The sequence below is a fragment of the Hippoglossus stenolepis genome, chromosome 23, assembly GCF_022539355.2.
Source record: "Hippoglossus stenolepis isolate QCI-W04-F060 chromosome 23, HSTE1.2, whole genome shotgun sequence".
NCBI classification, from domain to species: Eukaryota; Metazoa; Chordata; class Actinopteri; order Pleuronectiformes; family Pleuronectidae; genus Hippoglossus; species Hippoglossus stenolepis.
The window spans coordinates 1,059,455-1,084,721 of NC_061505.1; the positions used below are offsets into that span (position 1 = coordinate 1,059,455).

At 46.6% G+C, this 25,267-nt stretch overlaps 2 protein-coding genes across 12 annotated transcripts; one reads left to right on the top strand and one right to left on the bottom strand.

Moving 5' to 3' along the window:
- Nucleotides 1-506: 506 nt before the first annotated feature.
- On the bottom strand, nt 507-20,391 carry arhgef11 (Rho guanine nucleotide exchange factor (GEF) 11). 9 transcript variants are annotated; one of them, XM_035149362.2, is made up of 42 exons: nt 18,835-20,391; nt 17,003-17,017; nt 16,657-16,748; nt 16,460-16,564; nt 16,116-16,165; nt 15,967-16,024; nt 15,642-15,841; nt 15,429-15,500; nt 15,208-15,315; nt 14,853-14,901; nt 14,618-14,655; nt 14,408-14,500; nt 13,783-13,851; nt 13,575-13,679; nt 12,994-13,092; nt 12,678-12,720; nt 12,490-12,586; nt 12,244-12,366; nt 11,476-11,499; nt 11,193-11,319; nt 10,688-10,787; nt 10,160-10,189; nt 9,899-10,031; nt 9,482-9,688; nt 9,268-9,315; nt 8,882-9,030; nt 8,534-8,674; nt 8,052-8,128; nt 7,841-7,966; nt 7,413-7,530; nt 7,174-7,322; nt 6,989-7,064; nt 6,729-6,914; nt 6,327-6,408; nt 6,168-6,248; nt 6,024-6,079; nt 5,779-5,928; nt 5,378-5,611; nt 4,951-5,064; nt 4,449-4,753; nt 4,085-4,217; nt 507-3,990 (listed from the first exon to the last, which is right to left on the bottom strand). In XM_035149362.2, the coding sequence occupies exons 1-42, from the start codon at nt 18,867-18,869 to the stop codon at nt 3,941-3,943; spliced, it is 4,347 nt and encodes a 1,448-aa protein (XP_035005253.1). In that variant the 5' UTR covers nt 18,870-20,391; the 3' UTR covers nt 507-3,940. The 9 variants fall into 9 exon arrangements, with proteins under 9 accessions (XP_035005253.1, XP_035005252.1, XP_035005255.1 ...); XM_035149361.2 differs by having other exon boundaries at nt 9,482-9,691; XM_035149364.2 differs by lacking the exon at nt 17,003-17,017.
- On the top strand, nt 15,174-24,644 carry myadma (myeloid associated differentiation marker a). 3 transcript variants are annotated; one of them, XM_035149376.2, is made up of 2 exons: nt 15,174-15,377; nt 23,160-24,644. In XM_035149376.2, the coding sequence occupies exon 2, from the start codon at nt 23,297-23,299 to the stop codon at nt 24,146-24,148; it is 852 nt and encodes a 283-aa protein (XP_035005267.1). In that variant the 5' UTR covers nt 15,174-15,377; nt 23,160-23,296; the 3' UTR covers nt 24,149-24,644. The 3 variants fall into 3 exon arrangements, with proteins under 3 accessions (XP_035005267.1, XP_035005265.1, XP_035005266.1); XM_035149374.2 differs by lacking the exon at nt 15,174-15,377 and adding an exon at nt 21,090-21,225; XM_035149375.2 differs by lacking the exon at nt 15,174-15,377 and adding an exon at nt 21,232-21,539.
- The last annotated feature ends 623 nt before the right edge of the window (nt 24,645-25,267 follow it).

Consider the following 25,267-nt stretch of genomic DNA (forward strand, 5'->3'; position numbering starts at 1 on the left):
TTCACCTCGTTTCATATCTGTGGCTCTTGTCAGCAAAGAACTGCTCTTCAATATTTAATGAAGTGGTTAGAACCATCAATATTTAATGTAACAGCAAACTGAGGACACCACACAATGTTGAGTAGACATTTATAATCCTATAATAACCATCCATAATCTGTACTGCTTATTCTTAAAAGGGCCACGAGGGTCCTGAAACCAATTAATATACTACAATATAATAGCATCAAATATATCATAGCATAATATCCATCCATCCATTATCTATATCGATTACCCTCAAAGAGCCACAAGGGCCCTCAAGCCAATTAATGTATAATATAATATAATATTCATCCCTGAGAAATGAAATAACGAAAATGTCCTATCTTACAATGTTAGTGTAAAAATGAATATCCTGGATCTGCCCCTTGATCCGGATACACGACAAAATCTGATGGATTCTTCCTTCTGTACCACAAACAAACAAATGCAGATAAAAAATGAAGAATCAGATCCACACTCACTTTCTTTATCCAGTTTCTTTTTAATCTCACAAAACACATGAATCTGAAACACGAGCTCCGTTTTTCCTTCTGTGCAGCTAACAATCTCACCAATTTTAAAAACAAGGGCGAAGAAAATAATTTATACATCCTTTTCTTTTTTTAATCATATCTACAAAAATAAAATCAAATACGAGGACTAAGGCTTTACAGAAAAAAATTAACATATATAAAACAAGTGGGTCTGATTTCTCTATATTACATGTGTGAACAAGATTTAAAAAAAAGACAAAATAAAAGGACAATGAGATGATAGTTAAAGACGTGTGTATGCATACAGTAGTTTGCACCGTGCAGGGGAGTTTTGTTTGTGCAACATTAACTTTTTTAAAAAAAGGAATCAGTTATAGCTTCTTTAAAGCCGGTTAGGGCCACAACGCTGATGTCAATGTGTGAGAAACAAAAAGAAATAATAGAAGATGTAAAGAAAGTTAAGTATAGAGGTAGAAATTGGAGATAAAAAAAAAAAATGCTGTAGTTAGAGTGGAAGGAAAGAAGAGGAGAATATTTAAAAATAAAGAAGAGGAGATCCAAAATGTTGGGTTCAACCACCTGTGATAATCTGATAAACTCATTACTTTGTGTGATGCCTGTGTCCACAGCTTGATATGGAAATATGTTCATATTACAGATGTTTTATATTTCCTGGTGTGAGATGCTTGAAACAACAGCAGCCAAACACGTGAAGAAAAAGAGAAAATGTTCCCTTCAACACCTGCGGAGACAGAATTCACTTTGGTAGAACGTTTTTTACATTTTAGCACAAATTCTTCTGTCGGTTCACACGGGATCAGCGGAGAAACTGAGCCGTCCGTGTTGTTCGTAGCACAGCTCTCGTTCAGTCATCAAAAACCTGTACATCTACTCCTGCTCCTCTAGGGGGCGCTGGCTAAAGAGTGAAAACCTCCCACATATTCAGGTTGATAACTTTAATTTGTGTTATTACTGTCCTCAGACTGTCCATCGCTGCAGCCCCTCTTTTCAGCCTCTGTCTCAAGCACTTGGTTTTAGCTCCTGTCTCTTTAAGACCCCCCCCCCTCCTGATGAAGACCAGTCTGCTCTGATTGGTCAAGGAAATGCAGCACATGTGGGAACTTGCTTGCTCTTGCTCTACCTGCCGTTGTTAGGGGGCGTGCCAATCTAGCTGCTGGGTGTTTATTATGTCACTATGAAGAGGAAGTGTCGACCAGGCTGTGTGTGTGGAGGAGGGGGGGGGGGCTTCCTTTACTGCAGAACTGAGAATTTTTACAGTTACAAAAAAATCCATACAACACACTAGAGGAAAGAAAAACAGAAGAAGCCTCGTATGTCTCCTTTAACAGTAGATTCAGTGGCTGATAGTGTTCAAGCTGTGATTGGGTCGTCGGGTCTGAAGCTGGTGAAGAGGCCGGCTAACTCACTAAAACCGTCCCCGGGTCGTATTTGAAACCAGCTCAAATAAAATTCAGTCCAGTGTGGTTCCGCCCGGCTTCGTTAGACAAAGAGGCGAAAAACAAATATACAATAAAACAGGTGAACTTCTCATAAAGAAGTGATTTCGCAGTTTAAATACATATCTTCTGTCTAGTGTTGACGAGCATTAGAGAGACAGATCAAGACTTGGCTGAAGTGTCAGTCTTGGCTGGTTACACGAAACGTTTGTGAGCGTCAGGGACGAACTACTTCTACATTGGATCCAAAAATAGTCAGAGCAAAATACGCTTATTTGCGTTCATGCACAGAGCTAAATAAGAAGATCAATACCACAGAGGTGGTGTGGGTCCGTGGAACACAATCCACGGACCCGCACCTACAAAGCTCATGGATTAACATGATGCATCTCGTTTGTCTCGCGCTGACATGGCAGGCTAGCTGTGTCCCTCGTTTCCTGTGTTGATGCTAAGCTAACTAGCCGTGGATTCATATGTACCGCACAGATATGAGAGTGGTATCAATCCTCTTATCCGACGCTCTGCAGAAAGCAAAGAAACACATTTCTCAAAATGTTCTTTGAAGCAACAGGCAGTTCTGTTCTGTTCATTTTGAATTGGGAAGCTGCTCCTGTTCATGGCTTTAGGATGTGGGACACAAACACTGTGTGGTGAGACCAGTGGATTGGGGAGAAGATGCTGGTATTTACTGTGGCATTCACACACACACACACACACACACACACTCACAGACACACACTTAATACACTGGAGAGGACTAAAGGATGCACAGTGAAAATGTAGACAGGCAATGTTGGCGGCAATATTTGGCAGCAATTGTTATGTGTTGGATAGGATGAACAGGTTTTCACTGAAAGTTCAAGTTTCTGAGTTTGAATCTGTGTTCGCCCTGTTTCCTTTCGCTCGCCGTCAACATTAAACCCGTCGTTAAATCTAGCCCCAAGTCTCCCAAACGTTCCCCGTCCACTTCTTCATGTGGTGGGAACAGCTGCGTGACTCCGCTGAGCTTGTTGTGTTAGTAACTGAGATCCCTGTGCGCCTCTGAAGCAGCGCCGAAAATAAAACCTGCCAGCATTTCAGTAGTAAACAGCGCAGTAGTGTTTCCAGAGCTGAAACTCGAACAATCAACATGTTGACTTAGGAAATAACAGCAGAGCTGCAACTGATCCCACGGATAATAACTCTATTGTTTCTCAGGAGGAATATGAACGTCTGAAATGAGTGAAATGGTGAAACATCGCTCTGTGTGTATGTGATATCGGTTTCCTTACCCAGTGCAAATAACCTGAATTATATAGACACAGTCCTCAGCCATCGTGGCAGGTGAACTCAGTGTAAAGCAACCAGTGGAACAGGGGGGGGGGTCCTCTTTGCTTAAGTGTATGCAGCCCAAGGTGTGTCCAGTCCCTGATCTGTCCACTGTAGAGGATGTCCATGACAGAGGGATGGATTGTGGGTAAAGTGCTGGGATGATGGTCCCTTGGATTTTTCCTTAAATTAAACATTTCAACACTTTTCTGCTCCGTTCCTTCAACCAGCTCTTTGAAAGCACGACACGCAAACTCATCTTCCTTCACGAATATCCAACTTTCAGTTCCTCCGACTTTTACTTTTCTCCTCACTCGTCAACTTGTCTTCTGCCTTTTAAAAAAAAATCCTTTCATACGTGTTCCTCACTTGCCCCTCGTCTCCCTCCTGCTCTGGTAGAAGACAAACGGTCACACGGATCCTCAGAAATCCTGACGAGTCCGACCGGCTTCTCGGCGTCCGTGGGAACCAGAAAAACTAAAGCGGTGGCTGCGGTGCTTCTTCGGCTCTGCTCCACTGGTCGGTGCATGCAAGGACGAGGGGCAAAGGGTAGATGGGGGCGAGGGTGGCCGAGTCTGACAGCAGGTCCTTATGGTTGAGTCCGTATGCCATCAATCCAAAGTGAATGACTGCAAGTAGATCCGCTCTGGAGGGACGTCAGAATCCAGTCGACTGAATCTTGGGTTCTGCAGCACTAACTTCTTTTACTGGAAGGAGTTGACAACAAAAAAAAACAAGTTGTAAGAGGAGACATTCAAACCAAGTTGTCAGTCGTCAAATCCAAAGTCAGAGCCCACTCACCGTCTCCCGAGCCGCGATCCAGCGATGGCGTCCTGGAGACAGTTGCCGAGTGACACTGCTGGTCCTCTGACTCCTGATTGACAGACAGCTCAGTGATGGTTTTCAAAAGCTTGTGATGATCCTTTTCTATTTCCTGTAAAGGGAGTAAAGATGCAGTCAGATTGACATCAACTAGAACAACACTCAGGAGAGCACGTACCTCAGCCAACAGTTCTCTTGTGAAACTTAAATTCAGTAGATCTGGATTTTTATTCGGATCTGCATCAAATTGCACACACTCACAAATATCAGTCCACTAAACATGGCTGATTTTATTCATCAAGATCCATGAATTATTTTCTCACAACGACGTGTATCTACCCACCTTCAGGTGACGCAACTTGCTCATTAACCCCTCGATCGTGTGGAAAATCTCGTCCACGTTTTTGATCACGTTACTCTGGTGCCCGGCCTGCGATGGACCCGTTTCGTCTTCCTGTTCCTGTCGCGTAGCCTCCGATTGGTTGGGCTCCGGACCACAGGCTGGCGCTTCCTCCTCCTCCGGCTGCATCTGCGGTGACGTCACCTCCTCCCGAGGCTGAGGGAAGTGGCAGGCGGCGGGGGGGTCGATGAGGTCGTCGGAGACGCTCTCTCCCAGCTCTGTCGGCATGACCAAGTAGAAAGTGTTCCCTAAAGGACAGAGACGTGATGACAAGCAACGTGTGGTGAGTGATTTCAGGGGTTTCATTAAAACCAACCCTAAGACCACAGATTATAGTCAATATTTATTACCTTGCTTTTGTTTTCCAAACAATATAAAAATGCACAAATTACAAAAATGTACTCGTCTGATTAATCTCCAGCTCGTGACTGAATCAGATCATTACCCTGCGTAGAAGCTTCGCCTCTCAGCTTGGACGATTGGTCGGAAGGGAGGGCGACATCATCAGTGATGCCATCAGGGACAGAAGAAGAAGAAGGGGGAGGACCCGCAACCACAGCTATGCACAGAGGACAGATGTGTGACAAAGGAAGAGAGAGTGGAAGTGGAATAAAAGAACAGAGTGTGGAGGAGAGAGGGAGGAAGTTGATAAAGGGGCAAAGAAACAATTTCCTGTTGTGTTAGGGGGCAAGCAGACAAAACAGACAGAAGATAAAAGTGTGTATGAATAAAATTAAACAGATTCACCGAGCCCAGAGAAAACATGCAAAGGAAGGAACCGGCTGAATTCACCTCATTATTACCTAATTATCAGAGAAGTGAATGAACGTCCACCCCTGAGACGAATGAAAGCTAACAATCTGACGCGTTACCTGTCCGTACGACCTGGACGCAGGGCGGGTCAGCGTCTGAGGGTGGAACCTCTTCAGGTTCGGCCTCCCAGTCGCTGGTGCTGAAGTTCAGGATGGTCTCCAAAGATTCCGGTCGCTGCCTTTCACTGAGTGAGCTCCCCTCATTGGCCGTCTCGTTGGTGGGTGTGTCATCCGAGTCATGGCTCCATCCATCCTCCTCGAGGTCTCTTATTATGAGCCGCCGCAGTGTTTCAACTGTCGGTATGAAAACAACCAGCTGGTTATTTTTGATTCCAATAACTGACATATACCAACATGACTTTAATGCACTCAGTCCAATTATGTTTGAACATGAAGCAGAAATGTGGTCAAACCCTTTAAAGTTTGTAGAAGAGATGCTGCACTTTCTGTTTTCTTCTTACCGTCCTGTAAAGCGGCCTCGGCCACACAAACTGTTCGTCTTTCACCACAGATGAAAGCTCCCGATTGGTCCATGGGTGTGTTGTCAGAGAGCGCCATGTCATTGGAGGAATGAGTCTCCATGGAAACGGACTGCTCCGTCAATGAGTTGTCTGAAACATTCAGGTTGGAGATGAGAAAAAATCCCTTGTCAGCTGATAAAGCTCGATTTTATATTGAAGGCAAAAGATGATAATGTGGTTTTTACCTGCATAGACATTGCTGCTGGTTGAAACTGGGGATGCACTGCGTGTACTGGGAGAACTGAAGAAAATACAAAAACACATCAAGCACTTGGAAATGACTTCAAGAGATCCTTTACATTTTCTTCATGGAGACCAAATTTACTCACGGTATCGGAATACACCCATGATTGATCAGAGGTGACGAGCCATCGGCCGATGAGACAGTCTTTTCAAGTAAATCTTTCCATCTGTAAAAGAACAAGGTCCTGTGAATGTGAAGCAATACAAACAGAAGAGACAAATCTCGTCTCAGGATAAGAGCGTACGTGTTTTTCTCTGATGACGTCCCAGCCACCAGCTCGTAGATCTGCCGCTCGGTGGTGCTGATGATGTAGAGCGCTTTGTTGTCTGCGGAGAAAAGAGTGGAATGAATGTAATGTTGGGCCTTTCGTGTTTGAGAAGGGGGGGGGGGAGGATCTCTGTGAGCTAAACAGGTCTATTTGCTTCAGAGGCTGAAAAAGTTAAGTTTTTGTCATTTTTTTGACAATGCAGAGACAATTATTCACAATAGAACCCAAATATCTTTGGTCTAAGAGGGTTTCTTCTTCTTCAGAGGCTAAGAAATCAAACATTAAATTCCTTCACACTGTACTCAGATTTCAGTGGCCGTCTCAGGTCAAAGGAAAACCCTACATATTTAGCTTTTCTGAAACCCAGTGCGGATGTACCTGTGGCTACTGGGCGGACCAGCAGCGAGTCCAGCTTCACCACGGGGCTGAAGGACGTCTTGCTGTCTCCGCTGCCTCCGACGCTGCCCCCACCCAGCCAGCGGGATGGATATCGCAGCTGCAGCCGGTCGTCTGGGCCCCTCTGCAGAAGGACCAGGCAGTCTGACAGCAGCAGCGCTTGGATCTCTGACGGAGGGAAAAAGAGTGTGACTAAGGAGTCTGAAAGCAAAGTAACGTGTTGGACAGACGCAGATACTGACCTATCTGCTTATCTTTGCTCACTTTCCAGGTGAGAGGACCTTCATGGATCATTCTCTTTGTGGTCAGGTCCAAACTCTGGGAAGAAGAAAAGTAAAAAGACAACTTTAGATAAAAAAGGACGACTGGCAGCCTTGGAAATAGAGTCCAAAATGAAACTGGTGGACCAGCTTAACTACTCTGTCACCTTGAATTGAGGGGCAGCGTCCAGTCTGCGTTGGTATTGGCTGAGACGTTGCCTGTGTTCGGTTTCCCCGACGACCTCATTGACGACCTGCAGTATTCCTCGGCAACAAGCCTGGGCACGCTGTAGTGAGGGGAGGTCTGAAGAACCGGCTGAAGGAGAGGCGGGAGCATGTCTTAAAAACTGCGTCGCAGGAATTCAACGAACACTCACACCCGACGTAAAACACAAGCGATCCTCACCCTCGGTGTGTTTCATGATGTTGTCCAGCAGCAGAGGGTACTTGGTGATTCTCTGCATCTCTGAAACCAGCAGGTCTTTGAGCTGCAGCCTCCGACAGTGTGGACTCGCCTCACACTCCTGAGTAAACGTGGAGCACGTTAAAAACTAGGAACAAACATACAACTGGAGAAAGTCTCTTTGCCATTTGTGCCATGGATTTTGAGTAGAAACAAAAATCATGTTTAGTGGACTGACATCTATGAGTGTGGGCAATTAGGTGAAGATCCAAATTAAAATCTGGATCTAGTGATTCAGTGGAGAATCAACAGTTTGTGTATCTTCAATAGACTGTTGGGCCGAGGCGGACGTACCAATCTACTGAGTGCAGAACTCGGACAACCTTTTCTGCCCACAGGGGCATGTCAGCATGGATTATATGTGTGTGTACCTGGATGATGTGAGCGAAGCGAGGGTCTTTGCGCTTCTTGTTCTTGATGAGCTCCACAGCCTGAGACTGCTGACTGCACAGCTGCGACGCCTGCTCCTGGAACTCGTCTCCAGCCGCACCTTCAAACTAGAGACACGCACCACCGTTAACTTTCATGTCACCTCGCGGCAGAGAAGAAGAAAGTGGAGGCAGGGGGAACTGATGATCTCACCCTGGCCAGCATGACGTCCCCGATGTCCTGAACGATGGGAGCTTCTCTTCGCTTCTTCATCGCCTCGCACAGACTTGCTGCAATGAAGTGAGACAGAGGCAACGTTAAAGTCACATTGAATTCAAGAACCTTAATCTCAATAACAAGTAAATTTGCTGAAAAACTGAACATCAAAAACTATTTCTTCATGCAGTTAGATCGTAATGTGACACCGTGTGTCTCCACGTCTCAAAATAAAGGCCCAGGATACATATTGACACAGTGGAACAGCGAGATTACACACAACAGTTATGACCTTTGCTTGGTAATTGCTTCACTTATTATTATTTACCTAGCAACATGCGACCCTGAATACACGTATAACTTACTGTGCAAAGAGAATCACCAGCAGGGGAAACCAAAAGCAGCAGCACTCTCACAACAGTAAGATTAATTTCTATAATGCATATGACAGATCCACCCTCACAGATACTTGGACTGACCGTGGAGCTCGTAGACCTGAGGCAGGTTGGGGAAGATGCAGGCCAGCTCATCAGAGTTCAGGACAGACCTCATCTTCTGGAAAAAGACCTGGTCCAGGACCCTCAAGGTCCGCAGGTGGGACGCCTCTGTGGTGAACAGCTCTGGAGACGAGGACACAGAGGGTGAGCAGGTAAAGACTGTTATATGCATCAGCACACACATTTAGAAGTTCTTTTTATAATGACTGTCGTGTAACAATATTCAAATCATACTATATTGGCTCTGCAAAATAGTAAATTCTACATTCATCCTTTTATCTTATCTTTATGTCAAGGAGAGTCATAGAAAATACTGAATTGAACTCATACCATATATAACAGCCTGTCTGTCCACTTCCTTTGGGCTGAGCCTGGCGAGGAGCTGAGGAGACACCGTGTCCTGCCAGTTCTGACCGTCACACACCTCCTCTTCCAACGCCGCGGCGTCCGGTAGCAGGGCCAGTGGTGAGTCCACGCTCCTACACAATCAACACAAGTATGGGGCAGGTGAGGGGAAGCATAGCAAACATATGTAAGGACGGAGTGACCAATAGAATAAAAAACAATCGTCTATCTACTGTTCTTTGGGTTCAAATATGTGGAGACTTGAACTTGAAGAGTTGTGCATGTGGGAAAGAGGTCCACCGTCCTTCTCTCTGTTCCCTATCAATAAATCCCTGATCGTCAATTAACTGTGGGACAACATGGAAACTCACCTGCGTCTAGACCGAGGGGTGTATGGGGGTGTAGGGTTCTCTAGAGACCTGAGTTTGAGAGAGAGTGGAGAGAGCGATGATTGTTTGGGGTGTAATTCTGTTTCTAAGCTGGACGCATGTTTAAGCATCATTACGGATCGTGACACAGATGCTACACATGCTGCATCTCTTTGCAACACTATCTTCTGACATGTATAATTCAGTGAGTCTTTACCGTGCAGAGCTGCTGGACGCAGATGACGAGGCGCTGTGCTGCAGCGGCCTGAGGCCCGGCCCCTCCCGCTCCTCTCCACAGTCCTCCATGTCCACATCGCTACGTGAGCGGGGGACCGACTCTGTTGCAGAGGCAACACCCCGCCGACGGCCTTCTCCCTGAGCCTTCAGCGACTCGCTGCGTGCCAGACGCACTGAGACCGTCGGGCTGCTGAAGAAATCAGAGCATTTTACTGAAACAGTTCACATCAAGCACTTTCAAGGGGACGCTGAACCACCCAGGTGCCATGTGTTGATCACTGCTTCCTATTGATTATCTAGACTGTGGCAGCCCAACAAATTCTAATTCGATCCAGACGAAGACCCCCTCTTCTGATCAGACAAAACCCCGAGAGGCAACGCGGCACTTCAGAGTTACCTGTCCATGCTGTCTTCTCCCAGGCTGCTGGAGGAGAGCCTTGGGGTGTCAGCAGCGTCACCTCCCTCCTCTCCTGTCGTCTCCGTGTGATTCTCAAACTGCTGAATGATGTTCCTCACACTGCCAGGACGGACTGCAACCACAGATTCATTCAGATAATAGTACACACGCACTTTCCGCAGAGAGAATATAAAAGCAGGTGGAACAAAAGCAAAATTTAACTTAAGAGAAAAATAAAAAACTGAAAATAATGCAATGTACCTTCATTGGGTGACAACGGGACATGGAATGCTACAAAGCCCAAAATAAACCAAAAAGAAACAATGAAATCAGAAACACAACACACAATGGAAATTCCATAAATCAATAAACAAAAAAGCAATCACAATAAAAGGGCAAACAAAGGACAAAAAGAAATCAATGTTGTCAGACAAATACAACGAGTAACAGTAGTGTGTGTGTGTGTGTGTGTGTGTGTGTGTGTGTGTGCTTCTAATGTGGCGTGTCACTGGGCCGATCTGCGTTGACCTCTGAGAGAAAGACTCACACGAGCATTTTAAAAGCTAATAACAAAGATGATATGAAGAGTTGATGCTTAAAGTCAGTGACATGAGTTGTTTTTTTAATTGGTTTCCATAGTTTTATGCAGAAGTATGTGTGTGTGTGTGTGTGTGTGTGTGTGTGTGTGTGTGTGTGTGTGTGTGTGTGTGTGTGTGTGTGTGTGTGTGTGTGTGTGTGTGTGTGTGTGTGTGTGTGTGTGTGTGTGTGTGTGTGTGTGTGTGTATTTACTGGACTGGGATGTGGAGCGGGGTTTGCCGATGTACTTCAGGATGGGATTTCTCTTCTTATCCTCTCCATCTTTTTCTTTTTCCTTCTTGGTTCCACTCAGCTGTGGAGAGAAATAGTCAGGTCACATAATCATCTTAATCCTATTGACAGCTAGGCATTGCTTTTTATATGTTTTAGCTTTAACACGACCACCACTCTTTTTGATCCTGAGATATTTGTACGGTTTCCAATTTGGCATCCTCATTTCAGAATCATTAACAGGTCCACTCCCTCGCTGTGACTTTTCACGATATTTTCCTACTGTATTAACTCGTGGTCTCCCCAATGCTACTCGGGGGACTGACAGGAAAAGTTCTGTCTGGAAAATATCCAAAGCAACTGAAGTTCTCACACACAGCCCCTCCGGAAAGCTTCAGGGAAAGGTGCAGACCTCAGTGCATGTCTGAAAACAGCTTTTCAGGAATTAGCTTTCTGGTTTTTGGGACAGTGCAGCTGCCGCTCTTACCTTTTTCGTCTTCAAGAAGGCGAGCCACTTCTCCTTCTCTGTACTCAGACCCGGGAACACCTTGGAGTCTCTTAGCTTGATACCAGAGTGACGCAGGTAGAGGAGGACCGCTGATGCCAGAGGAGAACTGTGGGAGGTGGAGACAGAACAAACATGGTGGTAGGATGGAGAAGAGGGAAAGATGGAAAACAAACAAAGAAACATGTGAGAAATAGGTTGAAATATCCCTGAGATAAGTGCTGCTGTAAAAAATGTTTAAACTAAGTCAGATGTGACTTCTTACCTTCTGTCTTCTTCGTGCTTCGATCTGGAGCGGGGACAGAAAAAACAAAAGACACGAAAAACGCTATTAAATCCCTCCACAGATAACAGGATTCCAAAGAGAAGGTGACTCCAGTCGGGGTAAGACCGAGCAGGTAGAGCCACAGTCATGTGACGGGAATCAGTGTGTGTGAGTGTATAAAGTTTAAGGAGTAAATGTCAGGTGGTTTCTGGGGTTTGCAGCTTCGGTTATGACCTTTGTTATCAGAGCTTGGCTGAGCTCTGTCTGTCACTTTGTAATAACGGTTTTATGGGCCCCTAACAACTCGGCCTGTTGCTAGGCAAAGCTGGTTTAACAGTCCTGGTGTGTATGTGTTAATATTCTCTGCCTGATTTGAGCTCATGCTGAAGTAAACCCGTGTTTCTTTTTGACCTTTTCACCAATTTCCCCCGAAATAATGACTGGATCAAAAACCCAACCCAAATGTTGAAGAGTTCTTCCTGGGCCCATACCCCAGCCTTCCACCCAGTTCCAGGAAAATGGGTCCAGTAGTTTCTGCGTAATCGTACTTAGAGTCAAACGGCAATGAAAACATAACCTCCTTGGTGGAAGTAATAACTTCTAAAGGAAAACCGATCTGCTCTCTTCTGACATCATTCAGACAACGGGAAACTACTTAACCAGGAAATGAACCCTTGCCCTCAGCATGAATTGCATTTCTTGTAATTGTACAGTTGTTGGCAACAGGACAAACATGATGCAGCAGCAACATCTGAGTCACAGACTCACAGTATCTCCCAGAGGGCGGTGACCTGTCTGTCCACCACCTGTCTCTCTTTGGCGGGGTCTCCGTCCAGGTGCTGCAGGTCTCCTTCTCCAAACAGCGAGCCAAGACCCATCATCTGCTTGTTCCTGCGAGACGCAAAAAACAAGATGAACACGTTAAAATGAGCTCCTGAATATGGGAGATAAACCTTGACTTCTGATGGTCGACAGTACTTTCTGTGAAACACTGCCAGTGTAAATGACACGTACCTGTAGTCCTGTATCTGGTCCTGAATGTCAGGCAGCACCAGCTGCTGCAGCTCGGACAGAGGTCCTCTGATGTCCTCCTGAGCATGTAGCCGACTCTCTGATGGGACGACGGACAGAGAACATCATAGAATAAAAATCTATTCTAAAACTTAAAAGTCCTCACATGCAAAAAAATTATAAAATCTTACCGATATCTGTGAGAAACTCCTCCCGTACTTTGATTTTCAGCGGCTGCAAGAAATAGAGAAGAAAATTAATGTTATTTCAGATACTGATGATCTGTTACTACATGATGTATAGTAACTTTGGTAACTTGCTGTATCTGTGTTACATCATATCACTTTTTACCCAAGGCTTAGGAGAACGTTTATTCTTTATGTTCTCTAATGCCAAACTTTTAAAGGGTCAATGTGCATTGAAACAAATTAGTAGTCAAGTCTGGAATATAAGAGATAGATAAAAAAAAAATTTAAATAAAATCATTTTTTCTTTTTGTGTACGTACAGCGTCCGGGTCCAGGAAATGGGAGCAGATCTGAGGTGCAAGTGCGCGGGCATCTTTAGGACTGGAGCCCAGGTAGGCCTCCACCGACAGGTAAAACAGCTGTTAGACACAGAACCAGGATGAACACAACACAATGGTTAGTGAAGCATCAATACAGATGTGCAGGTCAGATCTTTGAGGAGCTGGTTTTTGGCCTCATGATGCTGGATGCACTTTTCTTTCTGAAACTGTAAAAGTGACTTGATTTACAATGTCACTCGCATTAATGAGTCCCAGTCACCGCTACTACAGGGGTCACTGGTTTATTCAAATTGTATTATTGAATGTATTGAATGTCCAACTCGCACCAAATTCGACACCAAGCTTCCTTGGGCCCTTAACGATGCACATGTCCAGTGTGATGCCGATACGATGAGCGGTTCTCGAGATATGCACGTCACAGACGGATGGACAGAGATATAAGTTCTTTTATTAACAAAATGACAAAAGATGACATAAAAGAAAAACTGAATAACTGGGAAACATAGGGCCGACACAAAAACAGCCCTTTGTTTGAAAGAAGAAGTAGAACCTGGACTGACCAGTGGGTTGGGGTCCAGCAGCTGGGTGAAGACGTATCTCATGAACACTGTCATGTGAGCTGGTCGAGATTTCAACAACTCAATGTCCTGGAATGGACCGTCCATCTGAGAGAAGGACAAATGGAACAATTTAAATAATTACAAATTGTGGAAAAGAGCTGGTGGTTTGATTAGAGTCTGATGGATGTGCAGCAAATGTTCTTATCACCTCATTAAATGCATAGCCATCATCTTCTTCATCCTCTTCCTCAGGGCCGATGATCTGGGCCTTTCCACCCTTTAAAACACACACACACACACACAACACACACACACACACACACACACACACACACACACACACACACACACACACACACACACACACACACACACAGTTACACACTGACAGCAGGGCCACATCTGCTATTTTCACACTCATGTTCTGCACACACTCAATGCAAAAGAATTAGATGACGTGAATTATAGGAATATTAGGAACAAATGACTGGGAGGGACCGGAGATACCACTTTAAATGTGCAAATAATTTCCATCGTGAACCATAAAACACTAATATGCAGCTGATGACGCAAGACATTTCCTGGCATGAACTAAAAATACACTTGAGATCTCATCAACATGTTGACAAAATTAAAAAATGTCCCTTTTTGACAACCACAGACAAAAAGACTCGGAGCAAATAAGACACATCAGCCTCGGCGAGTTAGCTGCAGGAAGAATAATCGCTGGAGACCTGACATTGGCCGACAACCTCAACGTTATCCTGAAGGGGAAACAGGTCACTCAATAACGCTCGAGTTTAAGTGAATGCAAGTGCGTGTGTCCGTCTCACCGAATCAGAGAGGGTGTGAGTGTCGGAGCTCTGTCGTCGGTGGAGGGGGGTCCTGAAGGAGGATGAGGGGGAGGAGTGGGGACTCTCAAAGGCCTGGGGAGGAGCGGCAGGAGAAGGAGGAGGACGAGGGGGACGGGATGAGTGGGACCATCATATATACACACACAAGCAATCTCACCAGTTTGAAATGAGACAAGATTTCCAACCTACCTCCACGTCTCCTTCGCTCACGTCCACTGATTGTCGACCTGCAGAAGCACAGAGCAGTTTTAAAACACTTGTAAAACCAATTACACTGCGACTGTGCGCACAAGGCCTGTGAATCAACACTTTTACTGAACAACAGCGTCCTCTGCAGTCACACATGGTGATTCATCCTGTTGGACAAACCAAACCAGGGTATGTGTCTTTGTCTTTGTAGTAGAAAACTGAGGGAGATACAAACCTTCTCCTGCTATGACATAACTCGCGATAGATTCCGATCGTGTTCCCTCCTGGAGAAGCAGAAAAAAAAGCAGCAGTTCATTTTCAGCACCGGCAAAAGAAACCCTGAATTCAATGCAGCTGGATGAAAGACACTTTTGGGACTTGTTGTGGGAGGTTGAACAGATGTGTAAATTGTAAGCAGTTGCAGTTATGGCAGGGCTACAGGTGAAAAGATGCGTAACGCTCACAGGAACACAGATCAGTTTCTGGTCACATGAGCTTAGTGGATTTGAATAAGTGCGTTTTGTTAATTCCATTCCATTTGCCATGCTCCATGCAGGTAAACCCTGAGACCCTGTGAATGACGTCCTCACCACATCTTGCTGGATCTTGACCCTGACTTGGTGAGCTCTCCTCTTGGCACTCTCAATCCGCTCCTCCAGTGCCGCAGACGGGCTCCTCGAGTGCTCCTCCATCAAGTCCTGTGAATTGGTCAAGTCTGGTTATCAACAGCATCTTCAGAGGGATCAGCGAGCAATCTGCAGTGAGTTGTGTTCCCTGGACTGGCTCATTTGTTTATGTGCGAGGGTTTCACCTGCAGTTCAGCTTCTTCCTGCTCCAGCATTTTCCTGAGTATCTGAGTGGCGTGTTTTTGTACTTCTGGGTCCTAAACACACAAAAGCAACAGATGATGATGTGCAATTTCTCTAAGTACCTAAGTCCTTAAGCTTAACATTTGCTTTGCTCAGCACTTTCACATGCACGTGTTCCACTGGGTAATATGAATGCTTAACAAAACGTCTCTCACCTGTAGTGGTTTGGGTCCAGTGATTCTTTGGGAAGGGTTGCTGCTCAGTCCAGAGGGCAGGGGCGGAGGTGGAGGGGGGGGAGCCTCCCCGCCTAGAGACGTTCTGTGATTGGGGGTGAGGTCAGTGTGGAGGGGCTCCAAGGGCAAGGAGGCAGCTGATGGCGGAGGTCCTTGTAGTGTCAGAGCTACATACGGCCCAGCTACAGGTCCATAAAAAGACACAGACTCAGATTTTAAATAGAAGAAACATACAAAGCTAATTAAACAAAACATTGGCTTTTCAATGTCAGTCAAACGGACCAATCACACTTCTTTAAAAACTCACATTTGATGAGCTTCACCACCTCCTGATGGGACATGGACGACACCAACGAGCCGTTCACCTGCGAGAGGGAGGACGATGACAAAATTAAAACAAAATCAGTAACAACGAGAACAGGAAGAAGCCGACAACTCTCTCAGTGTCATAAAAACCTTTATGATACGATCCCCTTCTTGGACTCCGGCCTTGACCGCTGCGCCCCCTGGGAGGATTAATAACAGCAGTGGTTTAGTTGTGATAGTCTGTCGGTGTCAGTGTTTGACCGTGACTAAGTTCACATGGACAGAAATATTCCATCTATTGGCCATATTCTGAATAAGTCATATTTAGATTATGACGTTTGCATGAGATGTTCCGACACCAGCATTGGAAATGCCTCCTTGGTGGGTGGGGCATCAGCAAGTACGCGAATCTATGATACCGATCCGATACCACGTCTTTAAAATATAATAGTTTAACCCAGATTAAATTGTTGTTAATTACAGAACAGGCTCACCTGGTCGGACATTCTGCACGAGCTTGACTCTCTCTCCACACACTGTAAAGCCGAAACCGAGCTGGTCCTTCTGCACGACCACACATCTCTGGACAAGACCAGGACCTGGGAGAGGAAGACAGGACAATGTGAGGGGTGTTTGGGAGGAAAATAAATGTAGCATGAGTCTGTATCGGTCCTGAAACCATGTAAATTACCTGTGGTCTCCAGCGGGATGTCAGGTGGTGGCTCCCTCTGCTGAGTGGCAGAGGATTTGCGCTCCGAGTCCCCGATGGTCAGACTGCTGAGCCTGCGTTTGAGGGATGAGAGAAACGCTAAGAATGAAATAATACCAAACATCAGAAGGGACTGAATCAGAACAGTGAAGGAGAGATGGATAAAAAGTGAAGGAACAGGTCAGGGAGGAAGAAGGGAAGATGCATAGAAAGCAGTGATAGAGGGAAAAGAGGAGCTGAGGAGGAGAAGACTCGAGGGGTTAGAAAGAGCGAGAGGATAAGTGTACACAGACATCAAGAAGCAACAAGAGTCGACAGGAAAACTCACCAAGCAGCAAAGGGGCTGAAAGCGAAGCGTGATGGCAAGGAAGGAAAAACAGATAGGGGGAGGGGGGGGGGGGAACGAGAGAGAAGATATTCAGATTGACGCCCAAACCTTGATGCAAAAACTGACCAACAGGAGACAAGTTCACATGATCCCCACGCCCTTTCTCCTCACACAGATCGTAAACACTGAGAGCCACGACTTCCACAAATATATTTGCTTCAGGGTGAATGACGGGTGGATGAACACAGTGTAAACACTGAAGTGATTTTGATGTTAAACGACCGCTGTGTCAGTAACACCGCTGTCGTGACGAGTTTATTTCCACATGGAGGCACCCCTAGCTCTGAAGCCGTTTTCACACATGACCTCCGGAGGATGTCTGGAGAGAAGGGTCCAGACGTTCCCCGGAGGATCTTGTGCTGTGTTCTCCAATCAGCTCCTTCAACATTACCCTGAGTTTTTCCTAGAGGAGGCTCTGACTCTTGCATTCACATATAGCCCTCCGGAGAATGTGCAGAGGATGCCTGGTGTTAAGAGCATGCATGTCTGTATTTTCTGGATAGTGGGAGGAATTGGAGATGCATCGTCCGTCTGTATATACCTTCTATGGTTTATGGTGATATGTGTTGTATGGATGGATATGATCATTTCATTATTTTAAACACAAAAAAATGTATTTCGCACGTGTACTTTTCTTTTCTCATGCAAATGCTTGATGCTTCGTCCTGAACCTCCAGTCAAAGTTCCCTGAAATAACAAGAGAACCCACATTTTTTTTCCTGCCACAGCTGCACAATCTGTCGGTGTCATTTAAACCCCCCCCCCAAAAGAAATACCCCGGACATGAGCGGTTATGGGACAGCTGTCCTACCTGAGCAGGTGGGTGTTTTTCCTATTGGGTGCCCTGCTGTCACATGACACACACAGACACAGTAGTGGGAAGCAGTGGGCACGTGCAACAAGAACACACACACAGAAGAGAAAGGGTTGACAGCAGGAGAAACAGGAAAGACGTGATCGAGACAAAGAGGCATCAGACAAGACAGGCACAGAAACACAGTGTGGTGATGAGACACACAGGATGAACTACAGCACATCAAGTGTTTCAGCACAGACACGGCAGGTGAAGACTCACACAGTGACCCTGACGCCACAGACTGAAGCCGAGACTCACTGTAAATAATTAAAATATCACTACCTCCGCCAGGGAGCTTGTGTTCTCCCCCGCTCGTTTGTTTTTTTAGCAGGAATCGGCACAAACTACTCAACAGATTTACATGAAATTGTGTGGAGGGGTGGAGCCCGACCCGAGGAAGAATCATTTTAATTCTGGTGCGGATCCGGATCAGGGGGGTGGATCCAAGGTGTTTCTCACATTGTGAGAGAGGGGGCGTTTTTAACATTTTCCTGGATCCCCTCAGAATAATTAATGGATCTTGATGAAAATGATCAGTCATATTTAGGGATTGATATTTATGAGCAATTTGGTGCTGATCCATCTAGTGAGTTTAAATGTGTTTTCCTCAGGGGGCTGTTGGACCACGGCGGAGGGATGCACTCTACTCTCGTTGTGAAACCTATGACTTAAAGTGGGTTGTGTTAGAAATCTCCGCCTGCTACTTTTGTCATGCATGCAGCATTCTGCCCTCGTTCTCCTTGTCCCAGAGTTCAGCTTTATCACCTCCCAGCCTGTCAGACTCGTTTGTCATTGGCCAGACTGGGAGGCAAGATAAATACGCGTCAATTGGCTTATCTGGGAGGCCCACAGTTTTGGAAACAAGGCGCTGACATGTGCCACAGAGACTGCTCCTGTGGGTGGTGTGGGCTCATACCTGTCCAGCGTGGAGGTGGGTTGGCGGAGACTCATGTCTGCCGCCTTGTGACACTCCTCTGCTTCCTGGTGGGGGGGGGGTCAGCGCTGTCACTGGGCCTCTCTCATCCCCATCTCGTTCTCTCCTGCAGTTCTCAGTCCACACAATCGGGCTCTCTGTGGTGCTCCGATCAGATCTTCGAGCTGCTCGGAAGCCGGTCCTGATCAGACGGCGTGCTCCTCATGTTCCCATCCAACCTCCAGTGGCTCCAGTGAGGTGTCAGTGGGGAGTGTAACGAGAAAGACTCACATCCACAAAGTCAAACAAAGGTCCCGTGGCCTTTCTGTGCCAGGTTACATGAGTGGTTCAGAGGTAAACAGCACAGACTGATAGTGGCTTGGCGCAGGGCTGGGACACGGGTAAAGGACAGTCTCCTCAGAGATCATCAATCATGAATGAATGGCTGATATGTCTCGTTGTGCTCCGGGAGAACAACAGCCCAGCCTTCCGGGGTGAGGCTGCTCCACTGGAGCTCGGAGCACCGGGAGATGTTCAGTGAAATGAAACCACAGACCTCAGACGGTTTGTTGACACATGTGTGGATTGGGCCAAACTAAATACTCTCCTTCACGCCGCAGCAGCAGCACCTCGGTCCGGTGTTGGCTCCGGTCCCGTCCGACCCGAGCACGGGGCTGATGTTGTTCGTATTGAAGTGGTTAATTATTATAAAACACGAACCTCAGCCCGAGGAATTAAACCTCTTTCCCCGCTCGCATGCTAACTGTCCCCGGCAGAGATAAACAAGCTAGCACACTGTAAACAACCAGCAGCCCAGGCGCTAATGGCCAGCGGGCTACGTGAACCCTTTACCGGCGTTTCTTGCCTCTCACGTTAATCAGAGCAGGGACATGAGGCGAAGCTCCAGGTGCTTCCCCGGTGCGGGGCTGGGACTTGTCGAATTAGCCGACTGTGTGGTGGTAGCGACCATCTGAGGCGGCCTGTCGTGCCCAGCTAGCGTTAGCTCGCCGGGGTTAGCTCCGCGGACAGGCCGCTTTCAAGCCGCGGCATGGCGCTGGTGCTCACGCCGAGCGAACGCGCGGGGTCGCCGGCTCGCCGCTGCGCCGACGGGTCGCTCCTTCCTTCGAGCTAGCGAGCTAACCGGCTGGTTCTGCGGGACGAAGCGGCCGGCGTGACCTCACCTGCATGCGGGTAGAGGGGTGACGGGGGGGGAGTGGATGTCCACGCACCACTCCGGCGCGATCAATCCCAGTGTTTTGTGCAAATTGAGGCACTAACGCTGCATGTTAGCCGGCTAGCTACCAGGGAGTACGGCTCCAGCAGAGCTCCGCCCGGGGGTCTGCGCTCCAGAACAAGTCTCACAGGTACGAGGTGGTTTCGCTTCTCCCTCCCGGGGGTCCGACACTAAACTCCAGGGACAATCGCAGCCGGTTTCTCCTCCGGACCGTTTAATGGTTCCTCTGCTGTGTTGTTATTCTGTCTGATCCTCCACCGGGTCCTCGAACGGGTCCTCGAGCAGCTCACACGGCGCACAGCAGCGGCCTGGCCCGGCTGCAGCGCGCTACTGCAGGACCCGGCTCCGGGGAAACACATTTCATTAGCTAATAATAACAATGATGAATTATTATCAAGTGAATATGACAGTAGATGGTAATAAGTAGATCATTTGAGAATATATTTTTGTTCATATCACCTTTGTTACGTTTTTATTACTATTTTTGAAATGGTTATTGAAACAGTCATGACTTGTTACCAGGTTGTCAACATACAAATAATTAGCTGTGTTCAGCATGACAAGCATATTGAGTCGAAAATATATATATATATATATATATATATATATATATATATATATATATATATATGAGAGAGAGAGAGAGCAAGCAAATTAAGAAACAAGTACTGGGTTACAAACATATACAATAAGAATCTACACCAATTTGTACAACATGGAAATATGTGCAATATTCAACACGGCTTTATTGGTAAATAATAGTTTAGGTAAGTTTTTACTTTAATAAATCCGCAGCCCGCATCGGAACCTGTCTGTGAACATCTGTAACTGCAGCACACAACATGTGGAGGAGAGGGAACCCCGCTCGGAGACCGGTGGGACCCCCCCGCAGGTTTGTCTCCGATGCAACATGGAAGCCACGGGGCTGCGTGGACTGCGTGGAGGCCCATCGGAGAAGGTTCCTGCTCTTTACCAAATAAGGTGCAGTGCGGGGCGGGGGACCCGGCTGCTGCTGGGAGGAGGCGGCGGAGGAGGAGGAGGAGGAGGAGGAGGAGGAGGATGATGATGAGGCGCCGCCGAGTGCGCACAGACATTCACCAACTTTAAGCTTGTTTTAAAAACCCCACTAAAGGAAATACAACCCCACCACGCTCACAACGGTAAGATCCACCTGCACGCTGACGTGTCTGTCTCAGGGAGCTGGTGCCGAGGGACGCAGCTCCGGGTCTATTTCTGGAGTTTGTGATTACAATGGCTGGGGCGCGGTATGCCCGCTATGTGGAGCGGAAACAAACCCTCCGTCACGTATTGCCTCAGGTTTACTGGGTTCGTTCCACTCGACGTCACCGTAACGGTCTCATCTGGTGTCATGGTGCTGCTGGGTGCAGACTTGATTCAAGAGGAAGAGAACGAGGAAGGAGTTCAAGAAGTTTAAGTACTGAGTGTAAACGGAGCTTTCTACAGTAGTTCTCAGGTTGGTTCATATATATATTAAAAGCCAGCGGTGAGGTATTCGTGTTATGACTACTAACAAACTGTTAAAGGGGGGGAAAAGCAAACCAAAGAGTGGTTTCCTGTCAGCAGCAGGGGCGGATCCAGGGGGGGCACCGGCCCCACTGATATCTAATTGGCCCCTGTCCTGGTAGCAGTATTTTTCTTTTAATAAACTAGTCACCAAAGCTGCGCCCAGACATGCACGGAACTCCAGATAATCTCCTGACATTGTGGCTGTGTGTGAGAACGCAAGTGTCCGAGTGAGAGGCTCCTCAAGAGAGACTCACGAGAGGTTTTGCTGATAGGAGCCGACTCCAGATGTGCTGCGAACGGAAACTAGTGACCTCTGCAGCAGAATGAATACGTGACATCCTGCCTCCACAGAACACGACAGACATGTCTGTCTTGGTTTGAACACGTTCCGCAGAGAGCCCTGTTGTGTGGACATTCTCTGGAGTTCATGTTCAGATAACAATAAATACGACAACTTGTTAAGAATATTTACTTTTTTACACAATGTGCTTGAACAAAAATACTTTTTTTTACAATATATTCAATGATGTGTGGCTTTGCTCAAAGCTACAGAGCTAACAGTAAACGAGGAATCACCTAAATGTGCACCTTTCTGAATTAGGGGTTGTGTCTGGATGTTGGACAATTGGCCCCCTCTGTGAAAATTGTGGCCCCTTTATGGCCCCTGATTTGAAAATTCCTAGATCCGCCACTGATTTATCACATCCACTACATCTTTCTTTACATGCCACAGCAGGGTTGAGTTTCTCATTCAGCTCAGACATTAACATCCTGCATTGGAAACACATGATCAACATGTTTAAACCAACAGATTTCAGCAGAAACATAAAGATAAAGGATTAAAGCTGGTGTTCAACTGTGGGGGGGGGTTAAGATCTCAGCTGGGAATGGCCTGAGTCCCACTTTGTGATGAAGTGCTGATTTGGCTTCATGTAGTGAGCGTTGGTTCCTGCTGACCCATTAGCTCCTCGGAGCTGCTTCCTGCGTTAGCCTCGTTACACAAAACAGGAAGTGTGGCATCGTGGTTAGTGGCTAATAAAATGAGTTGTGTGTTTGTACAGAACGTCCTAAACACCCGCACTGCACAGGTCGCAGCTTGAACGTCCAAGATTCATCACACAACTTTAGTGTGAGTCTCAACATGTCAGGGGTTGAAATAAAAATAAAAATATTCAAATCTGCAGCTGCCAGATGTTTCAGTTTCACACCTTTGAGGCCTAAACTAACCTGTTGATGTTATTTAGTAAACTATCGGACACCAATGTCTTTGACAGGTCGGCTTTTTCATACCTAACCTTGTCTGAAAATTGGAAAAGTAAAATCAGGATTTTTCATGTTGGGGATATATGACTGCATTTTGTGCAGGTGAAGAGATGGGACTCATTCTGCAGGATTTAGTGATATCTAGTGGTGAGCTTGCAAATTGCAACCTCTTGATTAATCCTCTTCTCGCCCTCCCATTCCAAGTAGAGAAAATACTAAATAAATACTGAAATGCTAAATACTCATTTCCAAACCCTGCATCTGTTTCTCCTGCTTACTCTCTGTTTTTTGTCTTTTTTTGCAGAATATGTGACAAACGTCCGCAGGTTATGTGACGAGCAGCCAACACAGGATCCCACGTTCAGTTTTAAAGCCCCATCTTTGACCCCCGCTGGACGACAGAAGCCTCTTTGAACTCCTCATTGCCGAACATATCCCAACATGCCACTAATCGTCTTTCCCACTTCCCAGCTGCTGTGGGTGCGCGTGGCCGCCCTGCTATTCACCTGCGTGGCTTTCAGTGCCGCAGCGCACGCAGCCCGGCTGCCACACGGAGGCATGGCTGACTGGTGCATCTTCTGCTGGGCGTTCAGCTTCGCGTGCACCCTGCTGGTGCTGCTGGTGCAGCAGTTTGGCCTCCAGCCGAGAATCCCAGTGTCCTGGTCCAACTTCCCCATCACCATAGCCTGCTACGCCGCCCTCCTTTGCCTCTCAGCCTCTGTCATCTTCCCACTCTTTTTCCTCAAGGACCAGCAGGGGCCCAGCGAGGCCCGTGACCATCGCATCGTCTCCACTGTCTTCTCCTGCCTGGCAGCGGTGGCCTACATGGGGGAGGTGAGCTTAACTAAAGCGAGGCCGGGAGAGACGGCGGGTTACATGGCTACGGCTCCGGGCTTGCTGAAGGTGCTCCAGACCTTTGTGGCCTGTATTATCTTCATTCTCGTCAGCGACCCTGTGTCGTATGACCAGCACCCGGCGCTCAAGTGGTGCATGGCCGTGTACTGCATCTGCTTCATCCTCTCCATGGCTGTGGTGGTGCTGTGTGTGGGCGAGTGCACCGGCTGTCTCCCCATCCCATTCTCCAAGTTCCTGTCAGCGTACGGGCTCTTGGCGGTCATCATGTACTTGACCGCCACCATCATCTGGCCCATCTTCCAGTTTGACAAACGGTATCAGGGCCAGAGCAGCGCGTCGTCCAAGCTGATCGCGGTGGCTGTGCTCACGGGCCTCAACTTCCTGCTTTACCTCGCTGACCTGGCCTACACCGCCAGACTAGTGTTTGTGAGCGCCTGAGAGGAGGAAGTGAAGAACACACACACACACACACTGATAACTGATGTGGACTCAAACCATTTGCTGCCTAATTCTGCCGAGACGAGGAAATCCCAATAACTCAAAAGCTCACTTACAATATGTGTGAATGTACGTGTGCACAGTGCATGTTTCCAGATATCTGCAATGATGATATTTAACTTGTAATGTGACTCTTGCTCAGTGTGCAACACAAGTAGAAGGTGACAGATCTGAGTTCTGTATTTTACATGATGGTGTGACACGGGAGGATGAAGTCAGAAACACTGGAGAACACAGAAGAACAAAAGAACAGTGACAAATATTTTCATTGACAGAAATGCACACAGGCATCGTTTGCTTTCTGAAGCCTCTTGTGCCAAACACCACCGAGCTGAATATCCTTCTTATTATCTTTTGTTCGTGACAGTAAAATGTATCAGTATTGAACCGTGTGAAAGGTTGTAATTTGATTAAAGAATTTAGTTAAACAAATAAATATTTAGTGTCGTCGTGGTTCAGACAAGTATTTCAGGAGTGGTTCTGGCTCCGGGGAAGTTTCCTTGACGCACAGAACATATTTGGATCAAAGTGAAAGAGAGCGGGGTTACCGCTGTGGTATTGATAACAGTTTTAGAATAACCAGTTTGAATGTGAAACAATAAGCATCAGGTTGGTCTTGTTTTGAGATGATGAATCCATCAGGGACTGATGAGAGAAACTGCTCCACCCAGATAAGTTTCTTACAAAGTTGCACACACTCAAAGGAATTCCATCAACTTTACAATTTGTCGAAAGAAAATTCAATAGAATGACTGAACCAGCTGAGATCAGAAATGCTTCATCTGTTATTGCTTGAAAATCTCTTTTTAAAATAATATTTTAAAAGAGAAAAATCTTTCTTTTCTGGTTGAGTTTTGATTTGTTTTTATTTTTATTGTATAGTTGTATCCTCTTGTGAAGTCCCTTTGTAAGGAAAAGTGCTACACAAATAAAGCTTATTATATGTAAGATATATTTCTTTGAGACGGGTCAGAATAAATCGACATGATCTCCGACAGGGTTAACATATCCTTCTGTCCAAAGGTAGTCTCCATGGCAACCCATATTTGCGCCTCCCTT